The 14,714-nt window shown below is 47.3% G+C and overlaps 8 protein-coding genes across 8 annotated transcripts; 5 read left to right on the top strand and 3 right to left on the bottom strand.

The window, feature by feature from the left end:
• Window positions 1-360: 360 nt before the first annotated feature.
• N7483_006388 (glycosyltransferase family 4 protein) lies at window positions 361-1,800 on the top strand (the record flags this gene model as incomplete). Its single annotated transcript, XM_057089825.1, has 1 exon — window positions 361-1,800. One exon carries the CDS (start codon window positions 361-363, stop codon window positions 1,798-1,800), a length of 1,440 nt encoding a protein of 479 aa, XP_056944566.1.
• Window positions 1,801-1,998: 198 nt separating this feature from the next.
• On the bottom strand, window positions 1,999-3,041 carry N7483_006387 (2-hydroxyacid dehydrogenase; the record flags this gene model as incomplete). The annotated part of the gene is made up of 2 exons (XM_057089824.1): window positions 1,999-2,293; window positions 2,332-3,041. The coding sequence occupies 2 exons, from the start codon at window positions 3,039-3,041 to the stop codon at window positions 1,999-2,001; spliced, it is 1,005 nt and encodes a 334-aa protein (XP_056944565.1).
• Window positions 3,042-5,147: 2,106 nt separating this feature from the next.
• Window positions 5,148-6,194, top strand: N7483_006386 (FYVE zinc finger domain-containing protein; the record flags this gene model as incomplete). Its single annotated transcript, XM_057089823.1, has 2 exons — window positions 5,148-5,552; window positions 5,793-6,194. 2 exons carry the CDS (start codon window positions 5,148-5,150, stop codon window positions 6,192-6,194), a joined length of 807 nt encoding a protein of 268 aa, XP_056944564.1.
• A 1,758-nt stretch (window positions 6,195-7,952) lies between these two features.
• N7483_006385 (uncharacterized protein) lies at window positions 7,953-8,510 on the top strand (the record flags this gene model as incomplete). Its single annotated transcript, XM_057089822.1, has 4 exons — window positions 7,953-7,971; window positions 8,028-8,063; window positions 8,261-8,376; window positions 8,457-8,510. 4 exons carry the CDS (start codon window positions 7,953-7,955, stop codon window positions 8,508-8,510), a joined length of 225 nt encoding a protein of 74 aa, XP_056944563.1.
• Window positions 8,511-9,027: 517 nt separating this feature from the next.
• Window positions 9,028-9,864, bottom strand: N7483_006384 (SAP18 family protein; the record flags this gene model as incomplete). The annotated part of the gene is made up of 1 exon (XM_057089821.1): window positions 9,028-9,864. One exon carries the CDS (start codon window positions 9,862-9,864, stop codon window positions 9,028-9,030), a length of 837 nt encoding a protein of 278 aa, XP_056944562.1.
• A 372-nt stretch (window positions 9,865-10,236) lies between these two features.
• N7483_006383 (mRNA splicing protein PRP18) lies at window positions 10,237-11,408 on the top strand (the record flags this gene model as incomplete). The annotated part of the gene is made up of 2 exons (XM_057089820.1): window positions 10,237-11,156; window positions 11,216-11,408. 2 exons carry the CDS (start codon window positions 10,237-10,239, stop codon window positions 11,406-11,408), a joined length of 1,113 nt encoding a protein of 370 aa, XP_056944561.1.
• A 190-nt stretch (window positions 11,409-11,598) lies between these two features.
• On the bottom strand, window positions 11,599-12,956 carry N7483_006382 (DUF3712 domain-containing protein; the record flags this gene model as incomplete). Its single annotated transcript, XM_057089819.1, has 4 exons — window positions 11,599-11,898; window positions 11,983-12,104; window positions 12,282-12,703; window positions 12,799-12,956. The coding sequence occupies 4 exons, from the start codon at window positions 12,954-12,956 to the stop codon at window positions 11,599-11,601; spliced, it is 1,002 nt and encodes a 333-aa protein (XP_056944560.1).
• Window positions 12,957-13,807: 851 nt separating this feature from the next.
• On the top strand, window positions 13,808-14,587 carry N7483_006381 (chitin deacetylase CDA4; the record flags this gene model as incomplete). The annotated part of the gene is made up of 1 exon (XM_057089818.1): window positions 13,808-14,587. The coding sequence occupies one exon, from the start codon at window positions 13,808-13,810 to the stop codon at window positions 14,585-14,587; it is 780 nt and encodes a 259-aa protein (XP_056944559.1).
• Window positions 14,588-14,714: the final 127 nt, after the last annotated feature.

Below are 14,714 nucleotides of genomic sequence, written 5' to 3'. Positions count from 1 at the left end.
AGTACATATATTGTAGTCTTCTGGTCAGAGGGAAATTGATTAAAACCTATCTTTAATTATTAGTATGGTAAGTATGACCATGGTCATTTGGCCGGGTTAAGGTTATCATGGTTATCATTTTGGGAGTTTATTAGTATCTTTTCCTTCCTCTTAATTCAATTTATTGAAGCACGAGAATGAATGAAAGAATACGACTGGTTCATTATCATGCACATGTTTGGTTGATTTCAAGCAATCGAGAGCGGGCGGATAAAGCACGTGTATACTCTGTAATGGTTAGTCATGATGAGATGCTTGATCGTCCTTTCTCTTTTATTAAATGATTTTCTTCCTCTTCATCACGATCACCATGATCGAAATATGGAATCTGAACCCTTGCTCGCCTCTCAATCCAGGGATGAATTCCCTCAGATTCTACAAGGCAAGAAGGTCTTGTTAGCCACTGAATCCTGGGGTCCCGTTAATGGAGTTAGTCGCACGACCCGCAGTTTAGTCGAGTACCTGCGTGATCATGGCGTCGAGCTTATCCTGGTCGCTCCTCAATTCAAGGGTGATACCACCAAGCAGAGTCAACCATGGGAAAGACGATTGCCTGGGTGCGCTTTGCCCTATAACCCAGATTTGACCGTGGTCTATCCCTTTCATATCGGTGAGGTCTATCGACAGACCTTTAACCCCGATATTATCTATCTGGCGAGTCCAGCATCCCTGGGTTTTCAAATGTTGCTGCAGATTCGTCAACTGCGATCGCCACCCCCAGTACTCCTCAATTTCCAGACGGATCTGTCAGCTTATTGCGAGATCATGCTCCCCGCACCGCTAGACCGATTCGGAGTCTGGCTCCTGGCAACAGTACAGGGATTTCTGTTCCGTTCGAGAGCTGTTCATACCATCTTCTATCCATGTTCAGCTATTCGCACTTACCTCGAACGTGCAGGTGCGCCCGTGGACCGACTAGTGCAGTTGGGGCGAGGTGTGGACACTGTGCTCTTCACGCCTGAGCAGCGCGATGAAACATATCGTCGCGAAATTGCACCCAATGGAGAGATCATTCTTATCTGTGTTTGTCGCATCGCACCGGAGAAGGGTTTCGAGTTTCTGTCGCAGGTCGCAATGCACTTGGCTGCTGATAAAGTACCCTTCAAGCTACTCATCGTCGGTGGTAACCGCAACCCTGTTGTTGAAAACAAGGTCAAGCGATTATTCGATAAAGTGCGTAGCAATGTGATCTTCACCGGATTCCTCACCGGTGCTGCCTTAGCTCGTGCTTATGCTTCGGCTGATCTCTTTCTCCATTGCTCCATTACCGAGACCTTTGGCCTGGTGGTCCTGGAGGCCATGGCTAGTGGTATTCCTGTCATCGCACGCGATCAAGGAGGTCCCTCCGACATTATTCAGAATGGTCGCACCGGATTCCTTGTCCCACCGAATGATCTTGACCGCTTCACTCAGTTAACCCGTGATGTATCGGAGAATACCACGCAGCGCCGGTCGCTCGCGAAGGCTGCAAGAGAATATGCGGATGATACTACCTGGGAGAAAATTAATCGTCGAGCTGCCTGGGAAATCGCTGACTCCTTAACTCATACGGATCATGAGTCGCACGGTCCTTCGAGAGCTCGATCGGGTGTGATCGCGTCAGCCATTGAGCAGGTTCTCCTGGTGCTGGCGGTGGGGGTTGTATATGCTATGTGGCTTATTGCTGTGGTCCCTCTAATTGTTCATGGTCATCGTTTTGTGCCACGCGCGTGGCAGGCGTTTCGGAATCAGTTCCTATGTGCTCGTCCGGTGCGAAAGTAATGTCGGATATGAGGGTGGAGTATAGTTTAGACGTATACCAAGATCTTCAAGTTATTACGAATCTAATGTCTGATGAGAGTATATGGGATGTGATAATCAATCAGAATCAAGAATTAAATGCAAATTATTCAGACATGAAGTATTCAATGTTGAGATAGTTCGTGACCATCGTTAGTACGCCCACAATTTTGCTCCATGCTACAATCGCACTGGTGCAGTATCTCTACGGACCAGAATGTGTCCCTCGGTGACGAGAGAGTTCGGGCAGGATACACCATCCACATAAGCTGACAAGTTCGATAGAGTGACTCCAGCAATCTCGGTGAGGGCCTCACGTGTGAAGAATCCCTGGTGGCCACATATCAAAACATTGGGGAAGGTCATCAGTCGCATCAAGACATCATCATCAATGATCTCGCCCGAATGATCGTTATAGAACAACTCGCCCTCCGCCTCATAGACATCCAACGCGATTCCCCCCCAGGTGACGGGTCTTCAAGGCATGGATCACCGCCGTGGTATCAATAAGACCCCCCTCGAGACGTGTTCACCAGCATCGCACCCGGGCGCATTCGCTGCAGGGTAGCCTCGTTTATAATATGTCGCGTACCATCCGTAAGCGGACAATGCAAACTGATAATATGACTCTCCTGCAACAGGGTATCCAGATCCACGATAGTTCCATATTGTCGGAACTCGTCCCCTGCATAAGGGTCATAAGCTAACAAGCGACAGCCAAAGCCATGAAAGATGCGCGCGGTCGCCATTCCGATACGTCCAACACCCACAATCCCCACCGTCTGACCATGCAGTGTGGTTCCTAGCAGTCCCTCAATATTGAAGTTCCCCTCACGCACTCGATTATACGCACGATGCGTCTTCCGATTCAAGGTTTGAACCAACGCGACCGCAAACTCTGCGACCGCTTCAGGGGAATATGCAGGGACATTAGCAACAAAGAGCCCCAGTTCCTCGGCGGTGTTGAGATCGACGTGATTGAACCCCGCACAGCGTAATAAGATCGCGCGTACGCCTCCTGCATGAAGTGCTCGTAACACCCGCCCATCGAGAGTATCGTTCACGAATACGCAGACGGCATCACTGCCCTGAGCTAGAGGTACCGTCTCTTCGGATAGTGCAAATGCATGGTACTCGATGTCGTACCCTTGGAATCGTTGGGCTCGAACCTCTTCTAGATATGTTCGGTCGTAGGACTTTGCGCTGAAGACGGCTAATTTCATGATAGCTGATAGTACTGGACTTGCATCGACCGTGTACTCCGTTTACGCCAGTGCTGATCTGCGTTGGGCTTGGGCCTTTCATAACCTAAAAAGTCATGACGACATCAGCTCGATTTCACCCCGGACTTGTTCTACAAGTTAGATGATAGATGCTTTAGATCTACAATGTACACTGTTACTTGTTCTGCAAGCGGCCTTTCGTACGGGGAGAATGGATCTGTTTCCCCGGATATCCGATCGGGAGGTTCAAGCTCAGAGGAACTGGAGTAACATTCTTGATCCGTGCGTGGTACTTTTGTAAGGGACATGGAGCTATGACATAGATGTAGATGTAGATGTACAGGTGAACTTGCATATGAGTCCTGAAGTTTGGTGGTAATGACAGGTCTACTCTGCTTAGAATGGAGTCTTGATGCTACATGGGTCAGTTTCAGAGTATGCATAGTAACTTGTGCTATTTTGAGTCTAGGCGGAATTGACATTAATTGATTACTTTTCAGTTCGGAATAGAGTACTCGATTAATTAAGTTCCCATTTCATTAACTTCATTCAAATGTTTAATGTTATTGCCGGCTTCTGATCCCGGAGAATGTACCGCCACTCACATGCACAGTTGGGGCAGGGATAAACGGAAAGTGAATCCTCCAGGACTCCAAGGACTTAATTAACAAGCTCGGACGAGAACCGAACCAATTTGGAGGCTTCAAATGTTCTAAAGGATTACTGCATTCAGGTAATTGTAAAGGAGAGAGAATGATTGGATAGAGTATAGTAACTAAGATCCACTCTCTTAATTGTCTCCGCGGGGCAAATGTAAGTGATTGGTTACAGCTTATGGCTATCAACCAATAAGAGAGAAGCGATAAGGTAGAAACGCCACCTTTTCTCTTATTGGTGGATGATATAGACTAGTGAACCTTGTGACTTAATTCGGATAATTTTGAGACAATTTCGGGGATTTCGGAAGGAGCGACCGAGTTAACTTGAGTATGTGAGTATGTGAGTATGTGAGTTGTCTTTTCTTATGAAATATTTAATAGATAATAACAACACTTGCATAGCATTGAAATAGATAGGTAGAATATATCTATAGATGTTCATATGTATGTTTAATGTGGATTATAACAGAGTAAGAGTACAACCGAACTGAACTGATCGGCTGATCGCATATCCCGGACTTGAGCGGGGCGCTGAAGACACGGAGTTGCGGAGCCTTTTGGAGATGAAAAGTGGCTCTCTAACATTTGAACTCGCGGAATCTAATGTGGAATCTCATGTGCAAGCAAAACATAGTAGCACATACCGAGTCTATATGCATGTCAGAAATCATTATGAATCACATTGCATTTTCATCTTCTATCTTATAGGTCAAGAATCAGCGGTCAGTGACACTGATCTCAACTTGAAATATCAAGATGTCGGTGAAGGAAGAACCGAGTACTTAAAGTATACCTAAAGTATACATTTTTCTCAAGTTCTGGGTCTCAAATTTAGTCCATTTTTGTGTTTATTTTAACACAAATGCACTAGTACTTTCCGCGTACTCTACCGTAGTATGCAAGTACTAAGTACTACACTATGTACTCCGTACTCCATAACTGCAGTAGCATAAAAAAGAACAAACTAATCCCGGGTAAATGGATTCGGACTCGACCCGTTTTCTATGCGTTCATCCGGATTTTCCCCTTCATTCTTGTGATAGATCAACATACTTTACTCCGTAGACTCCGTACACTTCCTAATGGATATTCCTTTCTTCTGTATTCGCTTCACTCCAAGTACTCCATAATTCCATAACTCTCCATAAACTCCACTGTATTCACTCGCCTTCGCCCAGTGAATAATCTCCACTTCACTCCATCGCCGCTCCATCGGGTCGTGCTAGCCTCAACGCTCCTCCCGTGCTCCACCGCCATCTCGGCCATTCACCGTTCTTTGGTTTTTGCCTCTCGTGTGCCCCTCGACATCATCACTCCTTTATACCCTTTAATTCCTCTACCTAATCCTTTACTTCTCTACTTCTCTACTCTATCCTCCATACTTCAACCTTCAACCTCACTCCTCTCCACTCTTCTCTACTTTCAACTCATCATGGCTACTCACGTTATGACTACTACTCCCAATCAGATCTCCGTCTATGGTCATCCTTCACCAACACACTCCACTACTACTACCCCTTCAAATAATTCTCCCACTTCACCACGCCTGGATACTGCTCATTTGCACCAACTCCCTCTGCAGTCCCGTCAGCTGCGCCCACTCAAGGGTCCTCTGTATGTCCCCGCGGCTCTCCGTCCCACTGAGCGCCCGCAAAAGTCATCTCCGATCACCCCACCCCGCAGTGTCCATGGCTCTCTCGACAGCTTGAGTGAGGACACCGCCGAACCCATTAGTCGCCGCTCTACCATGGAGAGCAAGTCCAGTGGTGTCAGCAAGGTTGCCGAGCATGAGTGGATGAAGACGGAGCACCTCGGAGAGGTGACTGGCGCGCCTACCCGCGATCACTGGAAAGTAAGTGAACCTCAAAGTTGAAGAAAAGAAGAGATAAGAAAGAAGAGAGAGTTCAATGTTTTGGATTCTCTCTCCCTTATAAAAAGGGTTGGCGGTCTGGATGGCGCATGCGCCGGCCAAAATGTCGTATGCGAGCACGCCATTCAGTTGGATGTTCCTGCAACCCGCCCTTTCACAAACCCCATCACATTACTATATTGATCTCTCGAGTTATCTTACTGACTTTCTCCCCTTCCACAGGCTGATTCAGCTTCTCGCAACTGTGACTCGCCTACTTGCCGCTCTTCTTTTGGCATCTTCCTTCGTCGCCACCACTGCCGCCACTGCGGTCATGTCTTCTGCGCCTCACACACTCCTCACACTGTGCCCCTTGACCAAGATGCTCGATTCCACCCCGATGGAGAGCCCTCCCGCGCCTGTGACCTCTGCTGGAGTGCCTACCAGCGCTGGGAAGAGACACGCACTGACCGTCTGAACAAGATTCAAAACAACATCGACGCCCGGAGTATCGATGAGCAGTCCAACCCTGAGGACATGGAGAACAGCCAAGAATCCGGTCGCGCCGCTCTCCAGCCTAACCTGGGTCAGACCCCCGATGTCGCCGCCAGTGTTCCTCGCGACTGGAACTGGAGCACTTTCTAATCACCGACATCTTTTCAACTTTACTGCGCTCAGCGGGTCTGGCTGCAGGTCTAATTCTGTTCGATTCTCTGATACCTTGCTACGGCCTTTTATCTTTCTGATTTGTTTTTTTTTCTTTTGCAATCTCTTTTGCAATCATGGATATGGAGTTTACTGGTGCTTGATTTTACTAAAGGACATGTGTTTTGGGGATCTGCTTTGCTTTGATATCGTGATTTCCATCATGGTTAGACATGTCTTTTATGTGGGCTACTGCACGTGTGCGGGCCATTGTTTTCTGTTTCTTGATACCCAGCTATTTCTATTGAGTGGCGATCTCGTTTCGTTTTCCTTATTTCCTGGTGCCGGATCTGCGACTCTTGAGCATGAAATGGCGTGGGGTCGATACATCGCTTGATGTCCCCTAGATGAATCCAGAATATGAATCCGGATTTTATCATGACTTGACCTTCTTTGTAGTTTTAATTTGATAATTACAGTAGAAGTAACGAACGGTTGCCAATGACACGATGCGATCCGCAGCCAACCCCAGAAGCTTCGGGTTCGATCCTCGACCACTCAATCCATCAATTGATGAGTCTAAATCTTAAGCCCGGGGAAATAGGCAGTACTTCCCTCATGCTCTCAGACAACATTGGAAGTCTAGATGTCTGGGCGTCTCAAAAATGAGTGAACTTGCTCCATGTTTAATGTTTGGTATAGATATGGTGACATCAGTGACTCGAGGTATCAAATGCGTATCGTTGGCCAATCACATTTTCAAGTCCACAGGAACAAAGTTATCGCCTCAGATGAGAAATCATGTTCTCGTATTGGTGCACATGTGCCTTGACATGACCCGCTGGAAGATGCCAATAGGTTGATCACATCCACCACGTTCTCGCCCCGGATCTGACCGTGGGACTCGATATCGGCATGAGATTGGTGAATCTACCTAACTTCAGCCACGCTATGTTACCACTGGCATTTAAAGTCATGAACTTATGGTTCAAGATCAACATGCATATGCATGTGTGCATGTGGTGGATTGTGCATTTGTCTTCTTTTTTGTGCCATCGAACTTTGTACTACCTTTAGTACACAACTACTCGTGAAAGTGAGTAGAACGTCGAATTAGGCCACCCTTCAATAACAGCAATTTGCCCCAGTGACTCTGGCTCAATTAACTTTAAGTGCCAGGTGTGCCCGAGTGGTCTAAAATAGATCGAAGCCCTGCTATGGAAAGATACATGGATTCACATGGCATCTACCCGATCATGGACATTAGGTTGGGCCCTTGTGTATACTTTGAGTACTCTGACCATGATAATCAAGGGTGGGTAAAATGAAAAAGCATTATTTCTCCCAACTACAGAGTATAGTGGCAGGTTTGGATTCATGATGTGAGTTGTATAGATCTCTTCAGGTGTAATACCCCATCGTTGATTGGTCATATCCAAATGTTGGACCAAGTGCTCCATAGATCAAGGGCTTGTAGAACATCTTGTAGGCCTGAATGTCAAATTTGTTGAACTTGAAGCTGCTAATTACGGAAAATTAAAGAGATGCCGAGCAATGATTTTCGCTTTGAAGAGAAGGTATAAGATATTGCATTAAATAGTGCCTGACGTGATATTTGGAGTCATCGCCAACTGGGGAATGTTGATATACTCACGTGATGTGACGCCGGCATAGAAATCATGTGACTTTCCACTTCCTCACGATCCGCCTTGGGGAAAGCGACGTCTTTGTGCCTCAGCTTCAAGTTCCATAGCAATCATGGCTGGCCCCAGCAAGTGTACGTAATGACTTAAGTGCTTTCCAGAGAGCTTGTCGCTAACCAATTGACCCCAGCCCTGGTCCTTGACCCGGCCTACCAGAAATACTACGGTACATGAACCTCCCCTCTACGACCTACCTCTCACCTCAGTGAAAACGGATTCCAAGCAAAGCTCGATTGCGTTGCAGAGTACAAATTTTTGAGACTCGACACTCAGCGCACGCCAATCTTGCTGCCTGCTTGTTTTGCTGGAGGCTGAAGTCACAACGACCATGTCTGGTGAACATTAACTGACAGTCTCCGATAGAAATCAACTCCAACCGCTACAAGTACTTCCGCTGGACTCCTCGTCATGCTTGGTTGTCAGTCCTCTACATGGGCGTGATCCCTGGTGTCCTGACCTACATCGCTTACAACACTGAGGTATGATCGACCCACCTACGCCACGGCGGAGTTATTGGGAGAGACTAGGTGTCTGGAAGACTTGAACTAACTGTGTGCAGGGCAAGTTCGAATTCCGTGGCAAGCGCAAGGGTGACACTATTTCCGAGTGGTAAAGAATGATGGAATCGATTTGATATTGGGTCGATGGAATCACTACTCAATGTGATATGACGGGACTATGACAACCTATTGTCAACCCGAGGGCCGTCGAATGATACTATCGTTAGAAGGGCTTTTTTTAAGCAAAACACTGCGCTTTTCACTGTGCCTTTTATGGCCAGGTTATGTACCTTACTGCAAGCATATACCGCATGGAATTTCTTCTGTTCTTCGTTAATATCTTCCAACGCGCCATTACCGTCAACTCATGCAAGTTCACGACAATTGTATACGGTAATCAGGTGTATTCACGCTGTGTTTCATTCGAAGTTGGCATACTAGACTAGACCGCTGTTAACTAGATGAGTGGTTGCAGTAATCTGATCATATTCCTCTATCTATACCTGGCAAGATAGATATTTCTTCCATACAACATTAATCATACACATGCTCCTGGACTATGATCTCCAAAAAGATTCTCAGATTCATCTGGTCATGGCGCAAACCTTGCCATATCATATTTTGATTTCCTTAATACGGAGCCCAACCCCGACGACCCCCTCGACCACCCTCAGGAAGTCTCTCACCTCGCTTCCAGTCTCCCATAGGAAATTGAGGAGGTGCGCCACGATCTCCACGATCTCCACCTCCACCTCGAGGGCCACCCCGACCGGGTCGCCCGAATCCATTTTCTCTAAATGCGCGCATACCACCGCCCATCGGCGGAGGCCCGTGGCCAGCACGAATTGGTGGTGCGACCGACCCATCTTCTAGCGGCGATAAGATCGCACACTCAACATAGTCCCCAATGATAAACCGCGCATCCTGTAAAGTTTTGTCTGCCTCCGATCCTTGGAATCGGAGGGGCCCAGGGCGAGCTCGTGCCTCGCCAAGGTCGTCTGCCTCTTCCTCCTTCCTGTATGGACTATCCCTTGGTCCAACTATCACACTCCCTAGCTCTTTACCCAGGTATCGGCCGCGCGCATCTGGTCCGCCCATTGCCACCCCACGTGCGTCTCCATATACCAAACGATAGCACAGCCGAGTGCCTACTGGTGGATCTGGTAGCAACGACGGAAGTGCTGATGTAAGAAGCTGAGAGAGTTCCCGCAGTGTACATGATTGCCAAGTATAGATTTCGAGATGAGGTGGAAGAGCTCGAACTGCAGCTGTAGATGAAGGTGACGACGCGCGAATTGCATTCGATCCACTCGCGTGACCACCGTCGCGGTGGCGCGAAGGTGGAGAGTTGTGGTAATCGTTCAGTGAGTGAAAATTATTCACACGGTAGAAGAGCTTAAGATGAAAGGGTGTGGTTGTTTGGCGGTTGATAGAGGCCTTTGGGCCATCTCGCGAGGGAGCTGCCATGATGGCAATTGTTGCGTGCAAAGTTCAGTGGTGAGTTCGCAATTGAAGACTGGATGTTGGAGAATAAAAATGCGGACGTAAGATATAGCCGACGCGATCTCGTTGCGGTCAGTCAAGAAGCGCTGATGGGTTGCCTAGGAAGATCGAGGTGAGGTAAGGTAAGGTGAAGAGAGTACCCAAAGCGGTGTTTTCCAAGCTTTGTCGCTTTCCCGAACTTCAAACATTCTCTTTGATCTCACTCCGCTTCTTCCACCCAACACAACATACTCTTACCATATTAGACCAGTCCCTTGTCTTAACTACGTCTGTTACATTTTTTTTTCATTGGAAACTCCTTGATACAGTCTGCTTGGAGCAGACACCACCGCTAGAATGGATTTTGCCGCTCTCATGTCCAAGGAGATCGCTAAGGCTAAAGGCCCCGATACGACCAAGGCCTCTGGATCAAAGAAAGAGGAAAAGACAGAGGTGAACCCGCCAAAGAAGTACATGCGCCGGGGAGAAATGGAGGCTGCGCGCCTCGCAGCATACGAGGAAGAACAGCGACAAATACAACAGCGACGCGAAGAGAACCAAGCAAAGAAGCGGAAACTCGAGGAGGATGAGGCGGACCGACGACGCGAACGAGAAGAGAAAAAGCAGAAGCTTGCTGAGGAATCTAAAAAGCGAAGGGAACAAGAAGAGGAAACCAAGGAGCGCGAACGGCGAAAACGACTCGGACTACCCGACCTACCCACCAAAGATGAAGATGATGCTGCGGGCGAGGATGAAGAGTTAAAGGATATGGAGGAGGACGAGCTCATTGAGAAACTTCGCGATCTCAATGAGCCTGCGCGAATGTTTGGCGAGAACCACCGTTCCCGACTCCGGCGTTATTATCGTCTCGTCAAGCGAGCTGCTACCGTGCAGAAACTCACCGATGGTCCAATTCCCACGACTCTGGAACCTGTGCCTGGTGGTCAGATGATTATTCCTGCTGCAATTCCGAAGGACGATGCCGGTCGACTTTTCCTATTCCGTCAATTGGGGTCTTATTTCAACATGGTTCTTTCTGAGTGGGAGGTCGCCCTGGCAAAACGAGACGTGAGCGTGAGACAGAGCTTTCAGGGAAAACAAGCATACAACGCAATGGTGCAATCTCGAGAAAACATGAGGCCTCTGTTCCGCCGCTTTGAGAAGGCAGACTTGGAGGATGGCCTTCTAGACCCCATTGTGGAGATTGTGCACAAGGCACAGAAACGAAGATATGTCGATGCCAATGATGCCTATCTCCGAGTTAGTATTGGTAAAGCGTATGTGATTCCTTCATTCTTATTATCTTTTGGAGCTCTTTGCTAACCCTCTTTTCTAGTGCGTGGCCCATTGGTGTGACCATGGTTGGTATTCACGAGCGATCCGCCCGCGAAAAGCTTCATCAGAGCGATCAACAAGCACATATTCTGAGTGATGAAATCACCCGGAAGTACCTGCAGAGTATTAAGCGCTGCTTGAGCTTTGCACAAGTGCGCTGGCCTCCAGAGGATCAATTACAGATTATGGGCTAAACAACCTTGGAAGCCGAGATCAAGCTTATATACCCATTACGTTCCAAATCCATTTGTTGTCACTTGCATTCAAATCTCTGTACATAAAAGGAATCGATTGCCCAAACGCCACCTTGTTGCCTCGTCCACGATGCCTATAGATCTCTTGGTCACAATGAAAGGGAACTTCAAAATCCATCCAACCCTTACACTAATCAAACAAACTCGATGCGTATTTCAGCAAATCCACGGTGGCGGATGCAGAGACAGCCTGGATGGCTGCGGCGAAATATGGGATATCCTGCCCATTGTAGTCACAGCTGTGGCCTTTGATATCAATTGTGACTACACCCAGGGAGCCGTCGCCTAGTAGAGCCTCGTCGATCAACATTGACTCGTTCACTTTGATCAACACCACGGCGCTAGATATATCCTGCTCGAGCTTTAAATTCGGTAGGTCGACATTCCCCAGTGCTGATCCTCCCATGCTGAGATTAAATGTGACGTGTCCCTGGACAAATATCCTGTTAGTTTGAGTACTCAAGTGATGGAACGATTGCGATTCTTCTCTTGTGACCTCGGGATATGCACGTACCATTTCAACTGTAAAAGGCGTTGGGTTCCGGAGGGAGATGGTGGCATTGAAGTTATATTCAGTGTTGTTGCTCAGCGGGTCCAAAGTAGTAATGTTGAATGCGCCGTTACTATTCACAAATCCTGTCCCATCAATAGTTAGATGGGTGATACTTATGCTTCGATCGAATTTGTGGACTTGAAAGCAGCAAATCTCGCTGAAGGAGGGGAGACACTCGACTCACCAGTCACATTATAACCTATCCGTTGAAAACGACCGTCAGCATGATACCTCTGAGGTTCAAAAGGATACGATCTTACCGTTCATTTTCATCGTCTTGTGAATATTCAAATGCGCTGTGGGCAAACCTCCAACCTTCAAGTTCGGTTTTCCTTTAACCAATACAGAGAAGCTTTTATTCGTAGCTGCGGAAACAGCCAACTGAGACACACAGTCCACGCAGGACAGATCGAGATCTTGGTCGATGTTGAGATAGGCTCCATTACCAAATTTGATCTCTGGTACTGGGAAGATGGCGAACTCCTGGTCATTGGAGGTACGAATCGACGCGTTGAAAGCTGATAGATGTCCACTGCCGCTGAAACCACCTCCCATGCTGATTTTCTTTGACTGGCTGATATGAAAAGCAGTGGGACGAGGATTGGTGATGGCTAATCCTGTTTCATCGTACTCATAGCTATCAACATATGAGTCGGCCCAATGTGGAATTCCGACGTAGATTCTATCAGTCAGGACCCGGAGTCAGTGATATTTCCAGTTGTATACATTGCTCCAGATGCCTGCCAGTGGGTCTCCATTAGATGAACAACAACTCACATTGGCAAAAAGACCACTAAGAAGATGCAAATAAATCCGATCAGATACGCCGACCACCACTTCTTCATATGTGATTTGAAGCGCTGCCATATTGTGGGCTTGGTTATCACGTTCGTCTCGGAGCCCCCCGAGCTCTCTTCGAGATCCGATTTTGACATGGTGCTACAGGAGTTGGAAACAACATGTTGAAGAAAAGCCCATGGGGTGAAATTTGCGATTTAAGAAATTAATTGCTGGATCAAACCCTCGTCGATTTACCCCACGCGGCCCTATTCAAGATGTCGATCCTGAGCCCCTTCACATGAGAACCGAACCTCAAGTGTATATAACGGCTCCGCTTGACCGCGGTAGTGGGCGGCTTAGGAGATTAATGGAATTTGAAGACTCCATAGAAAGACCTGATTTGATGTCAGGCTTTAGCGTATTCGATCCCCGAATACGCGATCAGCATGAGACAGGAGTGGCTTGCTGATCATCAGCCGAATAGGAACGAGCACCGGCCGCAAAGACCTTCGCCTATGTGCAATTCGGTAGAAACCCTCCGTGGCTATGTGAGCCAATAGTACGACATCTGGAAGGACTGTCAACAGTTACCTAGTTTTATACTAACATCATGGTGTACTGGAGTATTAGATTTCGTAGTACATACTATAGAGGAACTCAGGTGTTGAATTACTGTCCGCGGACTGAAATATTCTTTCCCTTTTATCCAGTCATATTGATGTAAAAGTTGATTTTGCGAGGGGAATATTCGTATTTTCGTTTTCGAACATGGAGACTGAGAAAAAATCAATCTATGATTGCAATTCGAGTCATTCAAATGCACAACCTTGGAACATTCAATGTTTATTGGCGTGGCCAAGGAATTAACCAGTTGACAGATTTACTGCGCGTGGATCTGCATATTTGATATCCGCTTCACGTTATAACTTCAAATGTTTGATATTTACAAGGCTTTGCATATATTCCCAGAGCCTCCCAGTTGGTTCTAACATTTGAATGGTTTATCATGCTGCGTGCAATTCTGACTGTCTTTGTTTTGTTTGGCCCTCTCTATTTAATTTACAAACCTCCTGTCTGCCTCATTCGCTTGTTCCAGCGACATTGGCCTGATGTCCTGTTCCACCGCCCAACTACCCAGAAAGTTGTCGCGTTGACAATCGATGATGCTCCCTCTATATACACAGCTGGAGGTAGAGTTGATCAAACGGAACTGAATAGCGACGGAGAACATGACTCGACCATTCTCGATCTCCTGAAGGCTTATCACGCGACGGCTACCTTTTTCGTGATCGGTTCTCAAGTGCCAGGGTACGAAGATGCACTTGTTCAGCTAGTCCATGGTGGTAATGAGCTAGCCAACCATGCCATGTATGATGAACCATCACGCGCACTAAGTGATGACCAGTTGGCAGAGCAAATTCTGGCCGTCCAGACCATGATCCAAAACGCATATCGTGCCGCAGGAAAAGATGAGGGACCTGAGGCATGGTTCTTTCGTCCTGGTTCTGGATTTTTCAGTTCAAGAATGCGGCGCCTAGTGAAAGGCCTGGGGTATCGACTTGTACTTGGAGATGTGTATCCCCACGATCCTCAAGTCCCCTTTTCCGGGTTCAATGCGAAACATATTCTCAGTATGGTCAGGCCCGGGAGTATCATTGTCTGCCATGATCGCAGAGAGTGGACCCTGCCTATGCTACAAGTCGTGTTGCCAGAACTGAGGAAAAGAGGATATCGTGTTGTGACGATATCGGAGCTATTACGAGAGACCTCAATAGGACAATCATGACATATATTCAGATGTTTATATTCAATGGATTTGTGAAAGATTATTCAAAGTCTTCAAGTCAAGTCATACCGAGATACACGAGAGAAAAATCACAGGCTGGAATGCGTCTAGAATGCAATACAAAAGA

This window comes from Penicillium malachiteum, assembly GCF_028827825.1.
Source record: "Penicillium malachiteum strain IBT 17515 chromosome Unknown utg000003l:1.0-4950554.0:1.0-4952489.0, whole genome shotgun sequence".
Lineage (NCBI taxonomy): Eukaryota > Fungi > Ascomycota > Eurotiomycetes > Eurotiales > Aspergillaceae > Penicillium > Penicillium malachiteum.
Note: the sequence above shows the minus strand (reverse complement) of the source record. Positions and strands in the feature narration are given on the sequence as shown.